This window comes from Xenopus laevis, chromosome 2S (genome assembly GCF_017654675.1).
Source record: "Xenopus laevis strain J_2021 chromosome 2S, Xenopus_laevis_v10.1, whole genome shotgun sequence".
Classification (NCBI taxonomy): Eukaryota; Metazoa; Chordata; class Amphibia; order Anura; family Pipidae; genus Xenopus; species Xenopus laevis.
Genome location: NC_054374.1, coordinates 124,243,201 through 124,261,341, shown reverse-complemented (window position 1 = coordinate 124,261,341; position 18,141 = coordinate 124,243,201). Strand labels below are relative to the sequence as shown.

General features: G+C 37.3%; 1 protein-coding gene across 6 annotated transcripts in view; it reads right to left on the bottom strand.

Annotated features, from left to right (window-relative positions):
• Positions 1-8,035: 8,035 nt before the first annotated feature.
• Positions 8,036-18,141, bottom strand: part of LOC108709786 (diacylglycerol kinase eta) — a 127,874-nt gene continuing 117,768 nt past the window's right edge. For all 6 annotated transcript variants that reach the window (XR_001934689.2, XM_018249933.2, XM_018249932.2 and 3 more), the window contains one exon: positions 8,036-9,354. Coding sequence is in view for 5 of the 6 variants with exons in the window: in XM_018249933.2 (XP_018105422.1) it covers positions 9,265-9,354 (90 nt within the window). In the remaining variant the exon portion in view is untranslated. The remainder of the gene's footprint in view (positions 9,355-18,141) is intronic.

Here is an 18,141-nt window from a genome sequence, read left to right as displayed (position 1 = left end):
TTGTAGTCCCATTGGTAATGATGAGATTAATATGAATTTTGATTGAGTTTGGTCAAATTGAAATTTATAAAAAAAATTCACAACTCTGAATTTTAATAAATAGGCCTCTAGCATGGCATGGTAGGATTAATCAGGAATCATTGCACCCCATTATTTTCAGCTCGTTGTGTTACTGGTGTTGCTGTACATTTCTCAGGGTCAGTATTTTGTATAAAACATTTTATAAACGGACACAGGTGCCAACCTCGTCTCACACAGACGTTATCATTTTCCAAAATGTTCACAAACAAGTATGTGACAAATCTGAAGCAATAGAGCAAAGGCAAGCAGAATATGACCCAGCTAATCTAATTCCTTCAGGCTATAATGAGAAAGGTCCCTTGGTTTAACACTTCGGGGCACATTTATTAAAGGTCTAATTCAAATTCATCCCTAAACTCACAAATTTGAAATTCGACCAATAGACATTTTATTAACTCTTAAACATTGCTTAAATAGCAATTCGGCAGGTTTCAGGTGGCAAATAGTCGAATTCAAGTTCTTAAAGGGCCAGAGAATGATAAATCTTGAAAATCTAATCTATATTTAAAAAAAACCTTAAATCTAATTTTAATAACTCCCTAGTCAAATTTGACAGTTTTAACCATAAAAAAAATTTGAATTTCAAATTTTTATTTTGACTCTTGATAAATCTGCCCCTTAATATACAGTATAGCTTTATCACTATAGCTTTCCTGTGTTTGTTTTACTATGGAGCCAAGCACTGGGATGTGTGTTATACTTTACATGTAAATATCTTTACATATTGTGTGATACCTTACCCTTGGCAGGTTTTGTCCAATGTATATACAAATTCAGTTCTATGTGCAAGTGGCAAATACAAAATATTAAATATTACAGCTCCTATTAGATAATGGAGTGAATATTTACTTGCTATTAACAGTACCCAGCCATTTATCAATAGAATGTTCAGTGTAAAAAGCACCAGTGAAACACAATTTTATACGCTGCTGTGTTAATTGCAAATTAAGAGGCTGAAGTTGTTGCAAAGCCGTGTGTAAATCACATGCTGGAGATTTACTAGACTTTCACTTGTTTTGTTTCATACTCCACAATTAATGTATTTAACTCTGTTTGCACTTTAAAGGAGAAGGAAAGGTTAAAATTAAGTAAGCTTTATCAGAAAGGTCTATATAAATACACCAGTAAATCCTCAAAGTAGTGCTGCTCTGAGTCCTCTGTCAAATGAAACACCACATTTCTTTCCTTCTATTGTGTATAGATAGGCTTCTGTATCAGACTTTCTGTTTTCAGCTTAAACCTCCAGGGCTAGGGCTTGAGCATGCTCAGTTTGCTCCTCTCTCCCTTTCCCCCCTCCCTGCTGTAATCTGAGCCCAGAGCTGAGTGAGCAGGGAGAGACTCAGGCAGGAAGTGATGTCACACCAAGCTAATATGGCGGCTGATATCCTAAACAAACAAAGTTTCTAGAGCGGTTTACTCAGGTATGGTAACGTGTTCTGCAGTATAAATATAGTGTTATAGCTTGCACTATTGTAGCTTATCTATTGGCTATAAATTGCTTCGGTAGCTCACTGAATAGATATGTCCCATGTGGTCCCCCTTTAAGTCGCTGACTAACTCAAGAGTTAGAGAGCTGAAAAGCAGGAAGTAGTGTTCTGGCTATTATGTTACACATCCAGTCACTCCAGCCTTTATAAATTACATTTGTGGCTAACTGACTATATTAGAAACATTTTTTATTTTGCACAGCCTATCTATTTATCCAGTTTTTATTTTTACACTGAAAGAAGGCAGTGCTTGAATTAGGATCAGAAAAGTGTAGGGATGGTATGTGAGGCAAGCGTAGCATAATATAAGCCACACCTACCATTATCATAATGAGCTGCCAGGTGCATGCAAAGTTCATTATACTCTGAGAGCGGTGGATTGTTGGTCCACAACCACTTGATACACCATAAGCAATAATAGGTAATAACTGGCACACCAAGTACATTATATACAGTTAGAATCAGTGAAAAGCACATTATACAGTGCATTATATGAGTTAGTAGGTACTGGCACCACAAGCAAATTGTGCATAGTGAGAGACAGTACCATGTTATTTTCTGCTGAATCAATGCACATGCTCTGTGCTGCTGTCACTTACTGAGCTTAGGGACCCACTCACAATATACAGTACACAAAGAATATAAATGTCACAGTATAAAGCTGATTAATAATTAATACAGATAATTACTACATGGCAGCACAGAAACCAGTGCAATTAGCATCAGAATTTAATAAACAGCCCTGTAGCATCAGCTTATATTACAGACCAACCTCATTTTCTGCTTGATAAATTGTGACGACCCCTAAGCTTAGCTTCTCAACAGCTGCTCAGAGCCCACTGAGCATGTCAGTGTCACAGACACTTTCCAGAAGTCCTGGATTATTGCTGCTATTGAGAAGCTGAAACTTCAGGCTGGTGCAATAAGTTCAGTATATAAATATGGCATTTTTAGCCATATTGATTTTTAGGGTTAAGTTCTCCTTTAAAGAGTTGATACCAAATGGATCTCCTTCCTGTAGGTCTGTCAGAACAGTGCTGTCCAATCATTACAAAAGTAAGGTACAGTTCTACCACTATGCCCATTTTGCACCACAAACAAGTACATTGTTATGAACACAAGTTTCCCATGGGAAAGGCCCACATGATATATTTTATTTGTATACATAAGCAACTATAATGTGTTAGGGCAACATACTATTGTCTTCTGTCTCTACCACCATGAAACAGTTAGAGACACATTTATCAAAGGTAGATTTCCGAATTCATGTGAGTTTTTTAAAACTCCTCTAAACTCCCATGAATTGTAAATTCGATATTTTAATAAAATATATATTTTTTAAACTCGTACAAATTTAAATGACCCGAAAATGCAATTTTTTTCTCTGAAAAAAAACTTAAATGTCAGGAAGGCTGCAAACCTCTCCAAATTGATCCCTGGACCTCTCCCATTGACTTAAACAGTAATTCGACAGGTTTTAGGTGGCGAATAGTCAAATTCAAATTCTTAAAGGGCCAGAGTATGATCAATCTTGAAAATCGAATTTGAATTTTTAAAAAAACTCAAATCTAATTTGGATAACTTCCTACATTTTATTTGAGAACCATTCGCTCTATACAACATCCTTCTGATGCCCTCTGGTGGATAATCCCTTTTAATATACAGATAGCATATTCAAAGTTAAAGAGTTATCTACAAATAAGGGGTGCAAAGTACACCTACAGACTAAATAAAATATAGCCTGCACTCCACAGCACTGTGTTCCTTTGGGAATGGCTGGGAAAGATACATAGGTGCCCTCCATTACGCCCCTAACTTACACATGATTCCTATACTGAAGTTAGGGAGAAGAAAATGTTGCTAATTTGAATGCATGTAACTGCTCAATACTGATTAGTGGCAACACCAAATTGGTTGGATTAGCTCTTAAAGCCTTGAACTTCATAGGCAGGTGTTTCCAATCATGAGAAATGGTATTTAAGGTGGCCAATTGCAAGTTGTGCTTCTATTTGACTCTACTCTGAAAAGTGACAGCATGGGGTCCTCAAAGCAACTCTCAAAAGATCTGAAAACAAAGATTGTTCAGTATCATGGTTTAGGGGAAGGCTACAAAAAGCTATCTCAGAGGTTTAAACTGTCAGTTTCAACTGTAAGGAATGGAATCAGGAAATGGAAGGCCACAGGCACAGTTGCTGTAAAACCCAGGTCTGGAATGCCAAGAAAAATACAGGAGCGGCATATGCGGAGGATTGTGAGAATGGTTACAGACAACCCAAAGATCACCTCCAAAGACCTGCAAGAACATCTTGCTGCAGATGGGGTATCTGTACATCATTCTACAATTCAGTGCAATTTGACAAAGGACATCTGTATGGCAGGGTGAGAAAGAAGCCCTTTCTGCACTCACGCAAACACAGAGTCGCTTGTTGTATCCAAAAGCTCATTTAGACAAGTGCTTTGGACTGATGAGACAAAAATGTAGTTATTTGCTCATAACAAAAAGCGCTTTGCATGGTGGAAGAAGAACACCACAATCCAAAAAAAACCCTGCCACCTACTGTCAAATTTGGTGGAGGTTCCATCATGCTGTGTGGCTAGTTCAGGGACTGGGGCCCTTGTTAAAGTCGAGGGTTAGATCAATTCAACCCAATATGAACAAATTCTTCAGGATAATGTTCAAGCATCAGTCACAAAGTTGAAGTTACGCAGGGGTTGGATATTCTAAGACAATGACCCTAAACACACTTGGAAGTCTACAAAGCCATTTATGCAGAGGGAGAAGTACAATATTCTGGACTGACCATCACAGTTCCCCGACTTGAATATCATCGAAAATCTATGGGATGATTTGAAGCAGGCTGTCCATGCTCGACAGCCATCAAATTTAACTGAACTGGAGAGATTTTGTATGGACGAATGGTCAAAAATACCACCATCCAGAATCCAGACACTCATTAAAGGCTATAGGAGGCATCTAGAAGCGCTTACATTTGCAAAAGGAGGCTCAACTAAGTATTAATGTCATATCTCTGTTGGGGTGACCTAATTTTGTTATGATGCATATTGTATATTTTCTGTTAATCCAATAAACTTTGTCACTGCTGAAATACTACTGTTTCCATAAGGCATGTTATATATTACAAGGAAGTTGCAACTTTGCTCAGCTAATGATAAAACTCCAAAGAATTGGAGGGGTTCCCAAACTTTTTCATATGACTGTATATACGCACACACATACATATGACCACCAATAAATCATATGGAATTTCCTTAATCGAAAAATAAAACATCTTAGGGAGAGTAATGTCTTGTGCTTGCTACTTGATATATATAAATATCAATACGCTATTTAACTGTGAGTGTGGAAACGTTTGGACCTTACAGTTAGCTTGTTGTCTGGCAAGTGAATGGGAAGGAACAAAAGCTTCCATTGTTTTTAAACAAATACATAATATGATTACAGAACATTCTATGAAGCTGAACGGTCATTAACTGACTCCTTGAGGAACATTTATCAAAGGTCAAACTTCGAATTCACGTGAGTTTTTTTAAAACACCCATATACTCCCATAAACTCGAAATTCGACCAATCGAAATTTATTATAGAAATCACATTTTTTGAAACTCGGGTGAATAGGATCGACCCGAAAAAGCGAAACTATTCAATTTGAATTTCAAAAACTCCATTCGAGTTTTGTTTCTCCGAAAAAAATTAGAATGTCAGGAATGCTGCAAACAAATCCAAATTGATCCCTGGACCTCTCCCCTTGACTTAAACAGCAATTCGGCAGGTTTAAGGTGGCAAATAGTCAAATTCAAGTTCTTAATGGGCCAGAGTATGATAAATCTGGAAAATCTAATTAGAATTTTTGGAAAAACTTGAATCAAATTTGGATAACTTCCTATTCGAATTTGACAGTTTCGACCATAAAAAACCCCAGAAAATTCAAATTTTCAATTTGAACCCTTGATAAATCTGCCCCTTTATGTCACTTTGGGGATAATATATTCTGTATACCCTACACAGCTGCCACCTATGTCAGTGTGGACCACTGTGCCTTTTAGCTGAAGAACTGAGTGTTTAACTCTTTATGAGAGGATATGTAGATTGTAAGATGCAAAAAAAAAAAAACCCAAAAAACCTAAAAAACCAGCAACAGAACAAAAGAATTAGTTTAAAAACAAATTGTACATCTGAAGCAGCTTGCTTGTCAGAAACAAACTCTACAACTTTATATTTACAACGTATCAGAGGATTGTATTTTGTGGACACATTATTAATCGAGAACAATACTTAAAAAAACAACAAAAGAATAAAGCAAGCACCTACTGATACAAAGGGGTTCTTGATGTATGTACATACTTAACCCCAGGTTAGAAACAATATTACTTACACAAATAAGATCCACTTTCTATATACAGTAAATACGTGAGGTACTGCTACAACGTGATATACAAACAGGCAGATCAACTGCATCTCATCAGTTCTTATTGGATAGAATATAAAATATTAAGGTAGTGCACTTGTTGGCTGTGTCATAAGATACCCCACAAAATGTGTGCTGCTCATTACCACTATATGCATACGATACTTATTCGCATATACATATTGCACATTGCAGTCTCCTGCTTTGCCAGAAAACAGGGAATTGTCTATTAAGCAACTGGGAACCTTCTCCCACATCAATCACTCTCTCAGATACGGATACTAAACTACCTCAGTGCGGTCTTCAGCAATACCAAATGATTATGGCTTCAAGTGGAAAAATACTCTAAAGAAAACCTAGAATTAAAGGGGAAAAGATGTCAAAGTTGTCATAGAGCAAATGCAGAACGGATACACTGTGAAACACCTGCACGGCAATTACACTGCCAATGGAAATGTAGCTATATACTTGCACAAATCACAGATTACAATTAATAGACATGAATGTCCATCTAAAAAAATAAAGCCTGGTTTGCTGCTTAATCACATCGTGTAACTAGGGGTCTCCCTGGAAGCCTCACACTTAGGGATGTATTCATTAATATCGGAGACAAACATCACCGGTGATGTTGCCCATAGCAATTATAATCAGCAATTAGCTTTGAACAGTCACCTACAAGTTAGAGAACAAAAGTAAATATGTGATTGGCTGCTATGGGCTAAATCAGTGGTGATGTTTGTCTCCAGGGGTGACCTAGGCCCCTCTGCTGTCCCCTGCCCCTCCTCCAGGCTCACCTTTTTGGCACCAGAGGGGGACCAGGGGGCTCCTGATGCTAGCACAGGGAAGTTCACTTGTGCCTTCTGCACTAGAAAAGCTGAATTTCCAATTTAAAAAAAAACAAAAAACAGAAATTTTGCCCTGCTGCCTAAGGCAAGTTTCTCAACTCATCTCATTGGTGCAATGCCCTGTTTGTCTCCAATGTTAATTAATATGCCCATTAGTGATGCAGACACACACACATGCTAAAACATATGCACACTTCTACTGCTTGTCAAAGATTTTTTTGGAGAGTAAAATAAGTAAGACGAATTGTGTGAATGCAATCATACCTGAAACATTTGGAAATCATGTCCATAAGAGCAAGTGCTTACTGCCCCCTGAGTACAATAAGATACTAAGATATACCCTAGAGGATTTAAGTAATGATATGGCAACGGTGCTTCCTAACTTTTCTGCACATATGAAGAGATAAGCAATGTTTTTAAAAGTTCAGGGACAAGATTGACAGTTAACATGTTATTAGCAATTCAATAACCTCTAGCCAATACAGCTGAAATGCTACTTTTTCTGTATTAAAGGGATTCTGTCATGATTTTGATGTCGTTTTTTTATTTCTAAATTACATTGTTTATACTGCATACATTTAATTATACAATATAAAATGTAATTCCTGAACCAGCAAGTGAATTTTTTAGCTGTAATAATCCTCACGAGGAAACTTCTGGCAACTTCGGAAAACCAAGTGCCATCCCACTGGGTCTTTACATTCTAGCCGACGAGAAGGCATTTAGGGGAGATTAGTTGCAGAAGAAGAGGTGATTTGTCGCTGGGCGACTAATCTCCCTGAGTAGCCACATCTGCCACCACCCTAAGTGTGTAGGCACCATCTCAGGTCATTTTGCCTGGTCATGTGCTTTCAGAAAGAGCCAGCACTTTAGGATGGAACTGCAGGCTGTTGTTTCTCCTACTCAATGTAACTGAATGTGTCTCAGAGGGACCTGGATTTTACTATTGAGTGCTGTTCTTAGATTTACAGGCAGCTGTTATATTGTGTCGGAGCTGCTATCTGGTTACCTTCCCATTGTTCTGTTGTTAGGCTGCCGGAGCGGGGGGGGAGGGAGGGGGGTGATATCAACAGTAAAAAGTGACTGATGAGTACAAGTCACAGGACTGGGGGCAGTTGGGAAACTGACAATATGTCTAGCCCCATATCAGATTTCAAAAATCTGTTTGCTCTTTTGAGAAACTGATTTCAGTGCAGAAGTCTGCTGGAGCAGCACTATTAACTGATGAGTTTTGAAAAAATTTCCCCATGACAGTATCCCTTTAAGTATTGCACTACTCTGTAAAAAAGCTTTCTAGTAATAATGTACATTTAGAAATGCACTGTGGTACAAAATGCATCAATACTAGAAAGTGTTTTGCTTTATATGTAGAAACAGCCAATGTATTTGTTACATGATATTTTAACAGTCCTTGAAGAACCCTAATGACAGGCCAGCATATACATTTTTTTTCCTGTAGAACGTGATCGCTTTGCCTCCCTGGCTGCTTATTAGCAATTAAGACTAAAAATAAAACGTAAAACATCCACAATAAACACTAACTATAAGGCATTAGGAAGTGTAAAGTCCCAATGGAACATTAACAGAGTAGGTATTTTGTAAGATAACCACCTTAGAAAAAAACAAAACGTATTGAAAAGCACTGAGCATTACTACGTTATTAGAAGTTACTAGCTATAATAAATATGTATACATTTCACTCATCATATTCTAACTATACATGGCACCTCAGTTACATGGTCACACCCACAGACCCCACATAATCATGCAAAATATGTACAAATACACAATAGAAAAGTGCCTTTAAGCAACAGAGCCACTTCAGTAGTAATAAATTAACCTTATTAAAATGAATACAAAAGTTGTTCAAGTGTTCTTTTGTGTCTGCTGTTTTGTATTAGTATATTAGGATATGTCATGCAACTGAAAGACAATTTAGCAGGCACTCCATGCAATAAAGACTGCATTGTTTTGTACAAAGCTTTTTTTTCTCAGTCATACTCCTTGGCCAGTAAGTGAATGGTACCTGAGGCAACATGAATCAAGACCACGATGGAAGCCTTGATTTTATCAGTATTTTGACCTTCACTCTTGCTAGGCTACAAAGGCCTGATGCTAGCTTGAATCCTTTCTCTGTGCTATTTCAATACCTATTAAGCACAAAGTGCTTACTGCTTAGTCAAATACCATTACAAATGTTTCAAGTTAAGCAGGTACAAACCTATTTAAACTATGTTGTATAGGTTTTTTTATCCAGCCTAAACACTGTAAATGCTTAAGATACGCTTACAAACATCAGCCTGTGCATCATCCAGCTGCATATTTGTGCTGCCATATAACAGTAAACAAAAGGACAGTGACGTGCCCCAAACAGCATTGATATTTAGCAAAGCCTTGAGCTTTGCAGGGATTTCACCAGAGCCTTTACATGTCCGATAAAGATGTATTTTTGCTGAGCTCTTTAATTCCCTGCAGAATTCGCTTCATATGACCCACTTTCAATATCCCCAGATCCTGGAAGAAAAAGAGAAGGATTGTTATAAAGAATGAGAGCGCTTTTGAACATGACTTCTTTGGGCTTACACATACAATCCAATCACAGACATTGTATATTAGCTGGAAAAAACACATTAGTAAGGAGGTAAGATGGGTACAAATACATTTATTGAGAAGGCAATTTGCCCAACTAGTGCTCTTTTAGTGGACATGTCAATCAATCACTGGGGATTATATGGTGGCACAATATAGAGAACATAGCTAAAGAAAAAAAAAAAACTTTTATGAAACTGATAAGTGTTATTCACATAGACACGTATGTAAGCTGGGTTCAAATACATTAATTGAGAAGGCAATTTGGCCAACTAGTGCTCTTTTAGTGGACATGCCAATCAATCAATGGGGATTATATGGTGGCACAATATAGAGCAGTGATCCCCAAACAGTAGCTCATGAGTAACATGTTGCTCTCCAACCTCTTGGATGTTGCTCTCAGTGGCCTCAAAGCAGGTGCTTATTTTGGAGTTCCAGACTTGGAGGCAAGTTTTGATTGCATAAAAACCAGGTGCTCTGTCAAACAGAGTCTCAATGTAGGTTGACAATCCACATAGGGGCTACTAAATGGCCAATCACAGTCATTGGTTGGCACCCCAGGAACATTTTTCATGCTAGTGTTGCTCCTCAACTCCTTTTGAATGTTGCTCACGGGTTCTAAAACTTGGGGATCCCTGATATAGAGAATATAGCTAAAGAAAAAAATAACTATAATGCAACTGAGAAGTGTTACGCACATAGGCACGTATGTGTTTTATATTCTGATCTGAAAGAATTGACTGTAGACACGACTAACAGTCATCTCATATTTGGCCAACTTTCCATGCAAGTGAATTTAATCCTAAACACTGCACATTATCGAAATCTATTTACTTGACAACATCTGTTATAAAATGTAGTGGGGTTATATTCATTTAAGGGAACAGTTCAGTGTAAAAATATAAACTGGGTAAATACTGTAGATAGGCTGTGCAAAATAAAAAATGTTTCTAATATAGTTTGTTAGCCAAAAATGTAATGAATAAAGGCTGGATAGACTGGATGTCTAAAAGAACAGAACATTACCAGGCAGTAACCAATCAGAGACTTGAGGGGGGCACTTGGATCATAACTGTTTGCTTTTGAATCTGAGCTGAATGCTGAGGATCAATTGCAAACTCACCGAACTGTTATGTCCCATGTGGCCCCCCCGTAGGCTAGGGCCACACGGGAAGATTCAGGGAGATTGGTCGCCTGGCGACTAATCGCCGCGTCTTTGAGGCGACTAATCTCCCTGAATGGCTTGCTGGTATCTTGCACCCGCTAGCGCTAAAGTCACCTGCGCCAGGCAACTAATCTCCCTGAAATCTTCCCATGTGGCCTAGCCCTTAAAGTTGCTGACTAACTCAGAGTTAGAGAGCTAAAAAGCAGGAATTTGGATTGAAAACACCACTGCTTGCGATACTGATGGTCCAAAAGTCTACATCAGATCACATGGCCATAGCTGAAAACTAAATGAAATAGAAAAAGGAATAAAATTCAGCCAGTCTGTACAATTAAAACTGTTCCTAGTGTGCAGGCTCTTTGATAAAATGCAAACTGGATCACAAAGTGGAGTCTTTAGTGTGCATGAGCCTTTAAACAAAACTGTTTCCGGTTTGAAAATTATTTTCAAAATGATATCACAGTTGTGACTTTTTTGACAGAAACAATGACTTGGCAGCTGTTTTTAGCAGGATTATTAGGGGTATCTCTTTAAAGGAGAAGGAAAGGTTTGAACCAACAATGGCATTAAAAAATTTACCACATACGCGCCTACTGATCCACTATATTGGCGCTTCTCTAATCCCATCATTAGTCGAGTTAAATGTCGCGCATCTCCCCTCTTTCTTCGGGAGCTTGCGGGCGCCATTTTAAAAGCGCTGACATCACATCCCCCGTGGCTCCTCCACATTGCGCATGCGCAAATTTTTTCCCCCTTCGCTTGGGACCACAGAGTCATCAGAACTGCTGCGGACCACGTAAACAGCGTGGAGTTCGTTACCACAGGTAGCCGCTCACCACCAATGTTTTCTTCCCATTACTTTTAAATCAATTGCTTGTGCACTTTAAAGGGTCTATATTACCTGAACTTGATGTACTGGAGTTAGAGGGGCTGTGCAGGACTTTTGGAGCCATCCGATTGGACAATAGTATTAAGTGGGAGGGCTAATAGGGTCAAGCATTTCGGCAGCATGAGCTCAATATGCAAATACAAAAAGAAAAAAAAAAGTCAGGGAGCTCTCTGCTTGTCAGTGCGCATGTCTTTGCCCCAGGAAATCTCTGTTCTGGGAGAAAAGGAAGCTGCACAGGATTGGAACAGGTACTGCATTCAGTGACATGACTTTGGCATTGCACTAAGCAACAGGACGCTGAGCTAGGGGAATATGTTTCTGACTATATTAAGGCTGAGGTTTTTGGATAATGTTGTTTTGAGACTTTCCTTCTCTTTTAACTGTGTTTTATAAAAACAAGGTTGATAGGCAACAGCAGTTCTCTGCTTACCCATTTACGATATCAGATTAAGGAAAACACAGCAGCATACAATTAAGGCTAATATAAACAGATAATATTATATACACCATCACAGATCAGCAATGGATAGGCTATAAATAGTATAGAAAGGCTAGGAATAGTATTAAAGTTCAGGGGCAGCATAGGGGAGCTTATCTGTGTCTCCGGTTCCTTTATAAAACAAAGATGGCACAAATATGGTACATTTTCTTGAGAAAATCCACGTTTTGTGTGTATGCGCAGGGATGAATGTATTTTGTTTATTTTAATGAAAAGCAATAGCATGATTGCTCTAACTAATGTTTATGAATGGGAGAGCAGCAAGATACATTGTAAACCACAAATTGCTTTGGTTTAGCTATAAAATTGCCATTTCTGTCTTGCAGTCCCTTAACAAAACAGTGCTGAGAGTCTGTGGTCTCCATGTTAAAATGGGGCCCCATGAGAAAGATGCACCCGAGGCGCAGGGAGTGAGATACAAAACCACTTCCCTCTCCTACAGTTTGGCTCTCCAGTCAGGCAGGGAGCAGTTATTATAACATTATTACTTAATATACTTGGTTCTCCTCATATGACTTTAAGAGGAACTAAAGGCTAAAATAGAATAATGCTAGAGATTCTGTGTTTGTATACTAAGCATATAGTAGAGAAGAAGAAGTAACTGCAGCACCTCTTAGTTGCAAAAGTGAAAAAGTTGTGTTTATTGGTCAGTAACCAACAGGCAATGTTTCGGCTTAGTCTTGCCCTTTCTCAAGCATGTTGGTTACTGACCAATGAACACAACTTTTTCACTTATGAAACTAAGAGGTAATGCAGTTACTTCTTCTTCTCTACTATATGCTTGACCCCTGGCAAGGGTCTTTGGACTGCTCTGCACTCTGCCTGAAAAGGGTTTCTGTGAGGTGGTGGAAGCATACATATTTCTATATTTGTATACTAAGCATAAATATAAACTTACTGCACCAGAAGCCTAATAATACAAACGATTTATGCTTTAAAGTTGGCCATAGGCAGTCACCATCTTGTAACTTTGTTAAACATCTTTGCAAGACCAAGACTACGCACATGCTCAGTGTGGTCTGGGCTTCAATTGGGAGGTTAAGCTTAGTGATCATCATAAATTATCCAAACAGCACAAGTCAAATAATATCTGCCAGAAGCTGATACAGCAAGACTGATTAATAATCAGAATATGCAGACTGCACTGGGTCCTGTTTTGTCATGTATTCTAATGTGGATTTTACAGTTTTTGTGTTGTTTAATGCAAACTTTCTCCAACTCTGCTGAACCAGTGGCTGCAGCAAAATGATCCATGATTTGTCCCTGCCACTGGAGTTGGAAACATTAAAGAGGATGTAAAGGCAAAACTAAAACCTACTACGAATCTCTACACAGTCGACGACTGCTCTACAGGGAAACAAACAAAGCTGCTTGAGTTCTGGGAAGTAAGGTGGGGGGCTCCCCCTGCTGTTTGAAAGTGTGATTGATTCCCTGTAGAGCTGTTAGGAACCGTCTGCCTTCTGTTTCCTATCTACAGCAGTCAGAGCAAGTAAAACGAAGGGAGAATTTCACTGCATACAGTCAGGTTTCTTATAAAAACGGTACACATTTTTTAATTAAAGTTTACCGAAGATCAGGGGAACTATCGCAAAAATGAAAATTTAATATATGCTTCCTCATACTGTAAGAAATGTTCTAAATACAATCAATTAAAAATTGATAAACTTGATTATTTCAGAAAAGGTACAGAATATTTAATTGATTGTATTTAGAAAGTTTCTGATTTCAGTATGCTGAAGCTGATATTACATTTTAATTTTCGTGATAGTTCCCCTTTAAAGAAAATAAAAATGGTATTTTATTTTTTTTGCCTTTACATTCCCTTTAAAGGGGAGGACAACAATGGTACCAATGTGTGCCCCAATAGATAAAAAAACAAAAAAAAAAAAACAAAGCCTCATCTTCAATTAACTTTTTCTTACCAACTTTGACATTTAATACTTTATGACCTTGGTTAAACAGTTACTAGTTAGAAATGACAGCATGTCTATGTGCTTGCATGCGATACGCTTATTGTGCATAGTACTTGCAGTTTTGCGGGCGGAGCGATCCAAATGCTATAGTGTTACCATATATGGAGTTTTCATTGTTGTCAGTTTAGAATTACCTACAGGAGTCACATATTGTAATTTCCTTTGTTCAAACAGTACATAGAAGTGAGCGATATTCTACTTTACCAATTTATTGTAAGTTTAGTTTTCCCATGTTTCTAACTATCCCATATTCCCACATTTTAATAATGTGACTGATGGCCTCACTGACTGATATACAGAGGCTTGAGTGTAAATTGGCTGAGCCAAGTCAGGGTCTCTTTAAGCAGTAAAGCACTACTTTCTACACTATGCCAGACAATGTAGATGTGCAGCCTATTGCGATGCAACTATTCCTGAGAACCACAGGAAATTAAATCCAGATTTCTCTATATACAGAAGTCTAGGTATTATTAAGTATTCAATGTTTTCAGCTGCTTTAATTCCCTGAACTTAACATTTACAAGGAACAAATAGGAAAGGGGATACAATTTGGGTGTAAAACACACTTAAATGTATTAGAAAATGGCTAAATCAGACAAATATGCAAGGTGTTCAGACTGCTACTTATGGGTAAGTACAGTTATGCTTGACCTTACTTGCCAAATTTCTTGTGCTTCCTCCACTACAAGTTAGCATTTTATTTTTAAGACCCCTACAACACATTCTGCTTGCTGTAACTATGCATTTTTTCTCAGTACATTCAGTTGGCTATAAAGGCAACACTTGACTGAAGCAGGGAACCATAATTATCCTTGAAGTTTAAGATATAGAACACAGCATACTTCAATATACAGTGTCGGATTAGCCCACTCGGGTTACAGAGAAAATCTCGTGGACCCCTACGGCCCAAGCACCCGACTCAACCATGCAGCTGTGGTCTCTTACATAGCCATAGCCACTCTCCCCCAGTGGAGTCAGACATGGGTAAGTTGGGTGCCGCTATATCCCTATCCGGGCAGAATCCCTATCCAGGGTTGCATCTGAGCTGGGAGTTGAGGGTGGGTTAGGATGGGGGGAGTGAGGTTGTGTGCATGCATACACATACACATATATACACATGCATGCACAAGGCTCATGACCTATGGCCTATGACTAAGGGATATACTCCCGAAACGCGTGAGGTTTTCAACAGCAGTAACCCCAATAAACCTTATCCCAGAAGTGCCGTCTGCCTGTTGAGTTTCGACATATGAATAAATATAAATGGATGTAAAGCTACTCAGGGTGCTTCTCTGAGAACTTTTGCAATTTACATACATTTTCTATTTTTAGCAGTTTCTGAGATATTTGCATTATCAAGGGTCGAAGTGAATTCGAGGGGATTTTCGAAGTTAAAAAATTGGAAATTCTAAGTAATTTTTTTTGGATACTTCGACCATCGAATAGAATACTACGACTTCGAATTTACTTCGATTCGAAGTAAAATCGTTAGAATATTCGATAATCGAAGTACTGTCTCTTTAAAAATAACTTTGACTTCAATACTTCGCCAAATTAAACCTGCCGAAGTGCTATGTTAGCCTAAGGGGACCTTCTAATGCATTTTTCTAAGTTTTTGAAGTCGAAGTAAAAATCGTTTGATCATACGATAAAACGTTCGGTTCGAAGGATTTAATTGTTCAATCGTTCGATTTTACTTTGACCGTTCGATGGCCAAATTCTATGAAAAAAAGTTCGAATTTGAAGTATTTTAATTCGATGGTCGAATTTCGAAGTATTTTTTGACTTCGTAATTTGACCCTTGATAAATCTGCCCCTTAGAGTTGCCAAACCTAGGGTTAACTGAATAAAGGAAGTGCATAGTCAGACAGGGCCATCAACACTCTTGGGTCTTCAAAGAGAGCTACTGAGTCTAAAACTGCGAATATCTCAGAAACTGCTAAAAATAGAAAATTTATGTAAATTATAAAGTACTCCGAGATGTACCCTGAAGTTTACGTGATGCCCCAAACTAAAAATAAGTATCTGATACGAGCTTTTTAATTAGATAAATGGATTCACTCATAAAGGGATTGTTCACATTTGAATTCACTTTTAGTATGATGTAGAGAGTGATATTCTGTGACAATTTGCAATTGGTTTTCATTTTTTATTATTTGTGGTTATGAGTTATTTAGCTTTTTATTCACCAGCTCTCCGGTTTGCACTTTCAACAATCTGGTTGCTTGGATTCAAAAAAGATAGCAACCATGCACTGATAAGAATAAGATACTGGTATATGAATTGGAGAGGTCTGACCAGAAAGATGAGTAATAAAATTGAGCAATAACTATACAATTGTAGTCTTACAAGGCATTTGTTTTTAGATGGGGTCAGTGACCCTCAGAAAATTTAAAAACAGCGAGGAGAAGGCAAATCATTCAAAAGCTATAAAAAATAAAGGCCAATTGAAAAGTTGATTAGAATTAGCCATTCTATAAAATACTAAAATTTAACTTAAAGGTGAACCACCCCTTTAAAGGTAATCTCTTAAATACAGATACAGGTATGGGATCCATTATCAGGAAACCCATTATCCAGAAAGCTCAGAATTATGGAAAGGCCGTCTCCCATAGACTTTATTTAAAAAAATGATTTACCTTTTCTCTGCAAAAATAAAACAGTAACCTGTACTTTATCCAAACTAAGATATAATTAATCCTTATTGGAAGCCATCCTATTGGGTTTATTTAATGTTTACATGATTTTCTAGTAGGGGTAAGGAATTGAGATCCAAACTACGGAAAGATCAGTTATCCAGAAAACCCAAAGTCACAAGCATTCTGGATAACAGGTTACGTACCTGTATTATAACCCTTCAGTGCACTTTAAAAAATAAAATTGTAACAGCAAGACATAATAATAGATCTTTTAGTAATTTGGATTTTCATACGGTAAATCTACTAGAAAATCATATAAACATTAAATGAACCCAATAGGCTGGTTTTGCTTCCAATAAGGAGTAATTATATCAAAGTTTAGAACATATACAAGGTACTGTTTTATTATTACAGAGAAAAAGGAAATACTTTTTGTAAAATTTTCAATATTTGGATAAAATGGAGTCTATGGGAGATGGCCTTTCTGTAATTTGGAGCTTTCTGGATAACGGGTTTCTGTATAACGGATTCTATACCTATATATATATATCTATATATCTATATATCTATATAATCTATATAATCTATATATCATCTATATATCTATATATCTATATATATATATATATAAAGCAAAAAGAACCGCACTCACAGGACTTTAGAAGGTGCAAAATCAAAAAATGATATTTATTTCAACGTTTCGGCTAATCACTTAAGCCGTCCTGATGACGGCTTAAGTGATTAGCCGAAACATTGAAATAAACATCATTTTTTGATTTTGCACCTTCTAAAGTCCTGTGTGTGCGGTTGTGCGGTTCTTTTTGCTATCTATATATATATATATATATATATATATATATATATATATATATATATATATATATATATATATATATATATATATAGACAAATACAAGATTCCTCTGCACTCAACCCATTATCAATATATTTAAGACAGAGACATTTTGTGCATACTGCTACTGAAAAATGCCTTACCCTTTAAACAAAACAGGGATTGTTTGTCCATATATTGCAATATATTTAAGCTGGCCAACTACGTCAAAGTCATCCCATATCTGGCCAGTCCTACGCTCAATTTTCATCTGATTCATTAAGAATTCTATGGTTTAATTATACATTTTATAAAAGGGACGAATACGTTTTACCTGCAACTTACTAGCTGCTTTCAAAGTAAAACTCCCAAACTTGGCTGCCCTTTTATTAGACACCAGTGGGTCACACCCTCATTGCACCCCCGCCTAATGTTTTTTAAAAACTAGTGGTGAGCACAACTTTCCCTTGTTTTTTATATATATATATATATATATATATATATATATATATTTATATATATATATATATATATATATATATATATATATATATATATATATAAAGATTACAAGCACGAAATTATGTCTCAGCTAAGTCATGATAATGTGTATGGCACTTTAGCCTCAGACCCAGTGATGGGCTTTAAAAAACAAATTGATGGTATTATCAGTGAGGCATTTGACATGAATTGGATTTCTGCAGGGGAAAGAGCA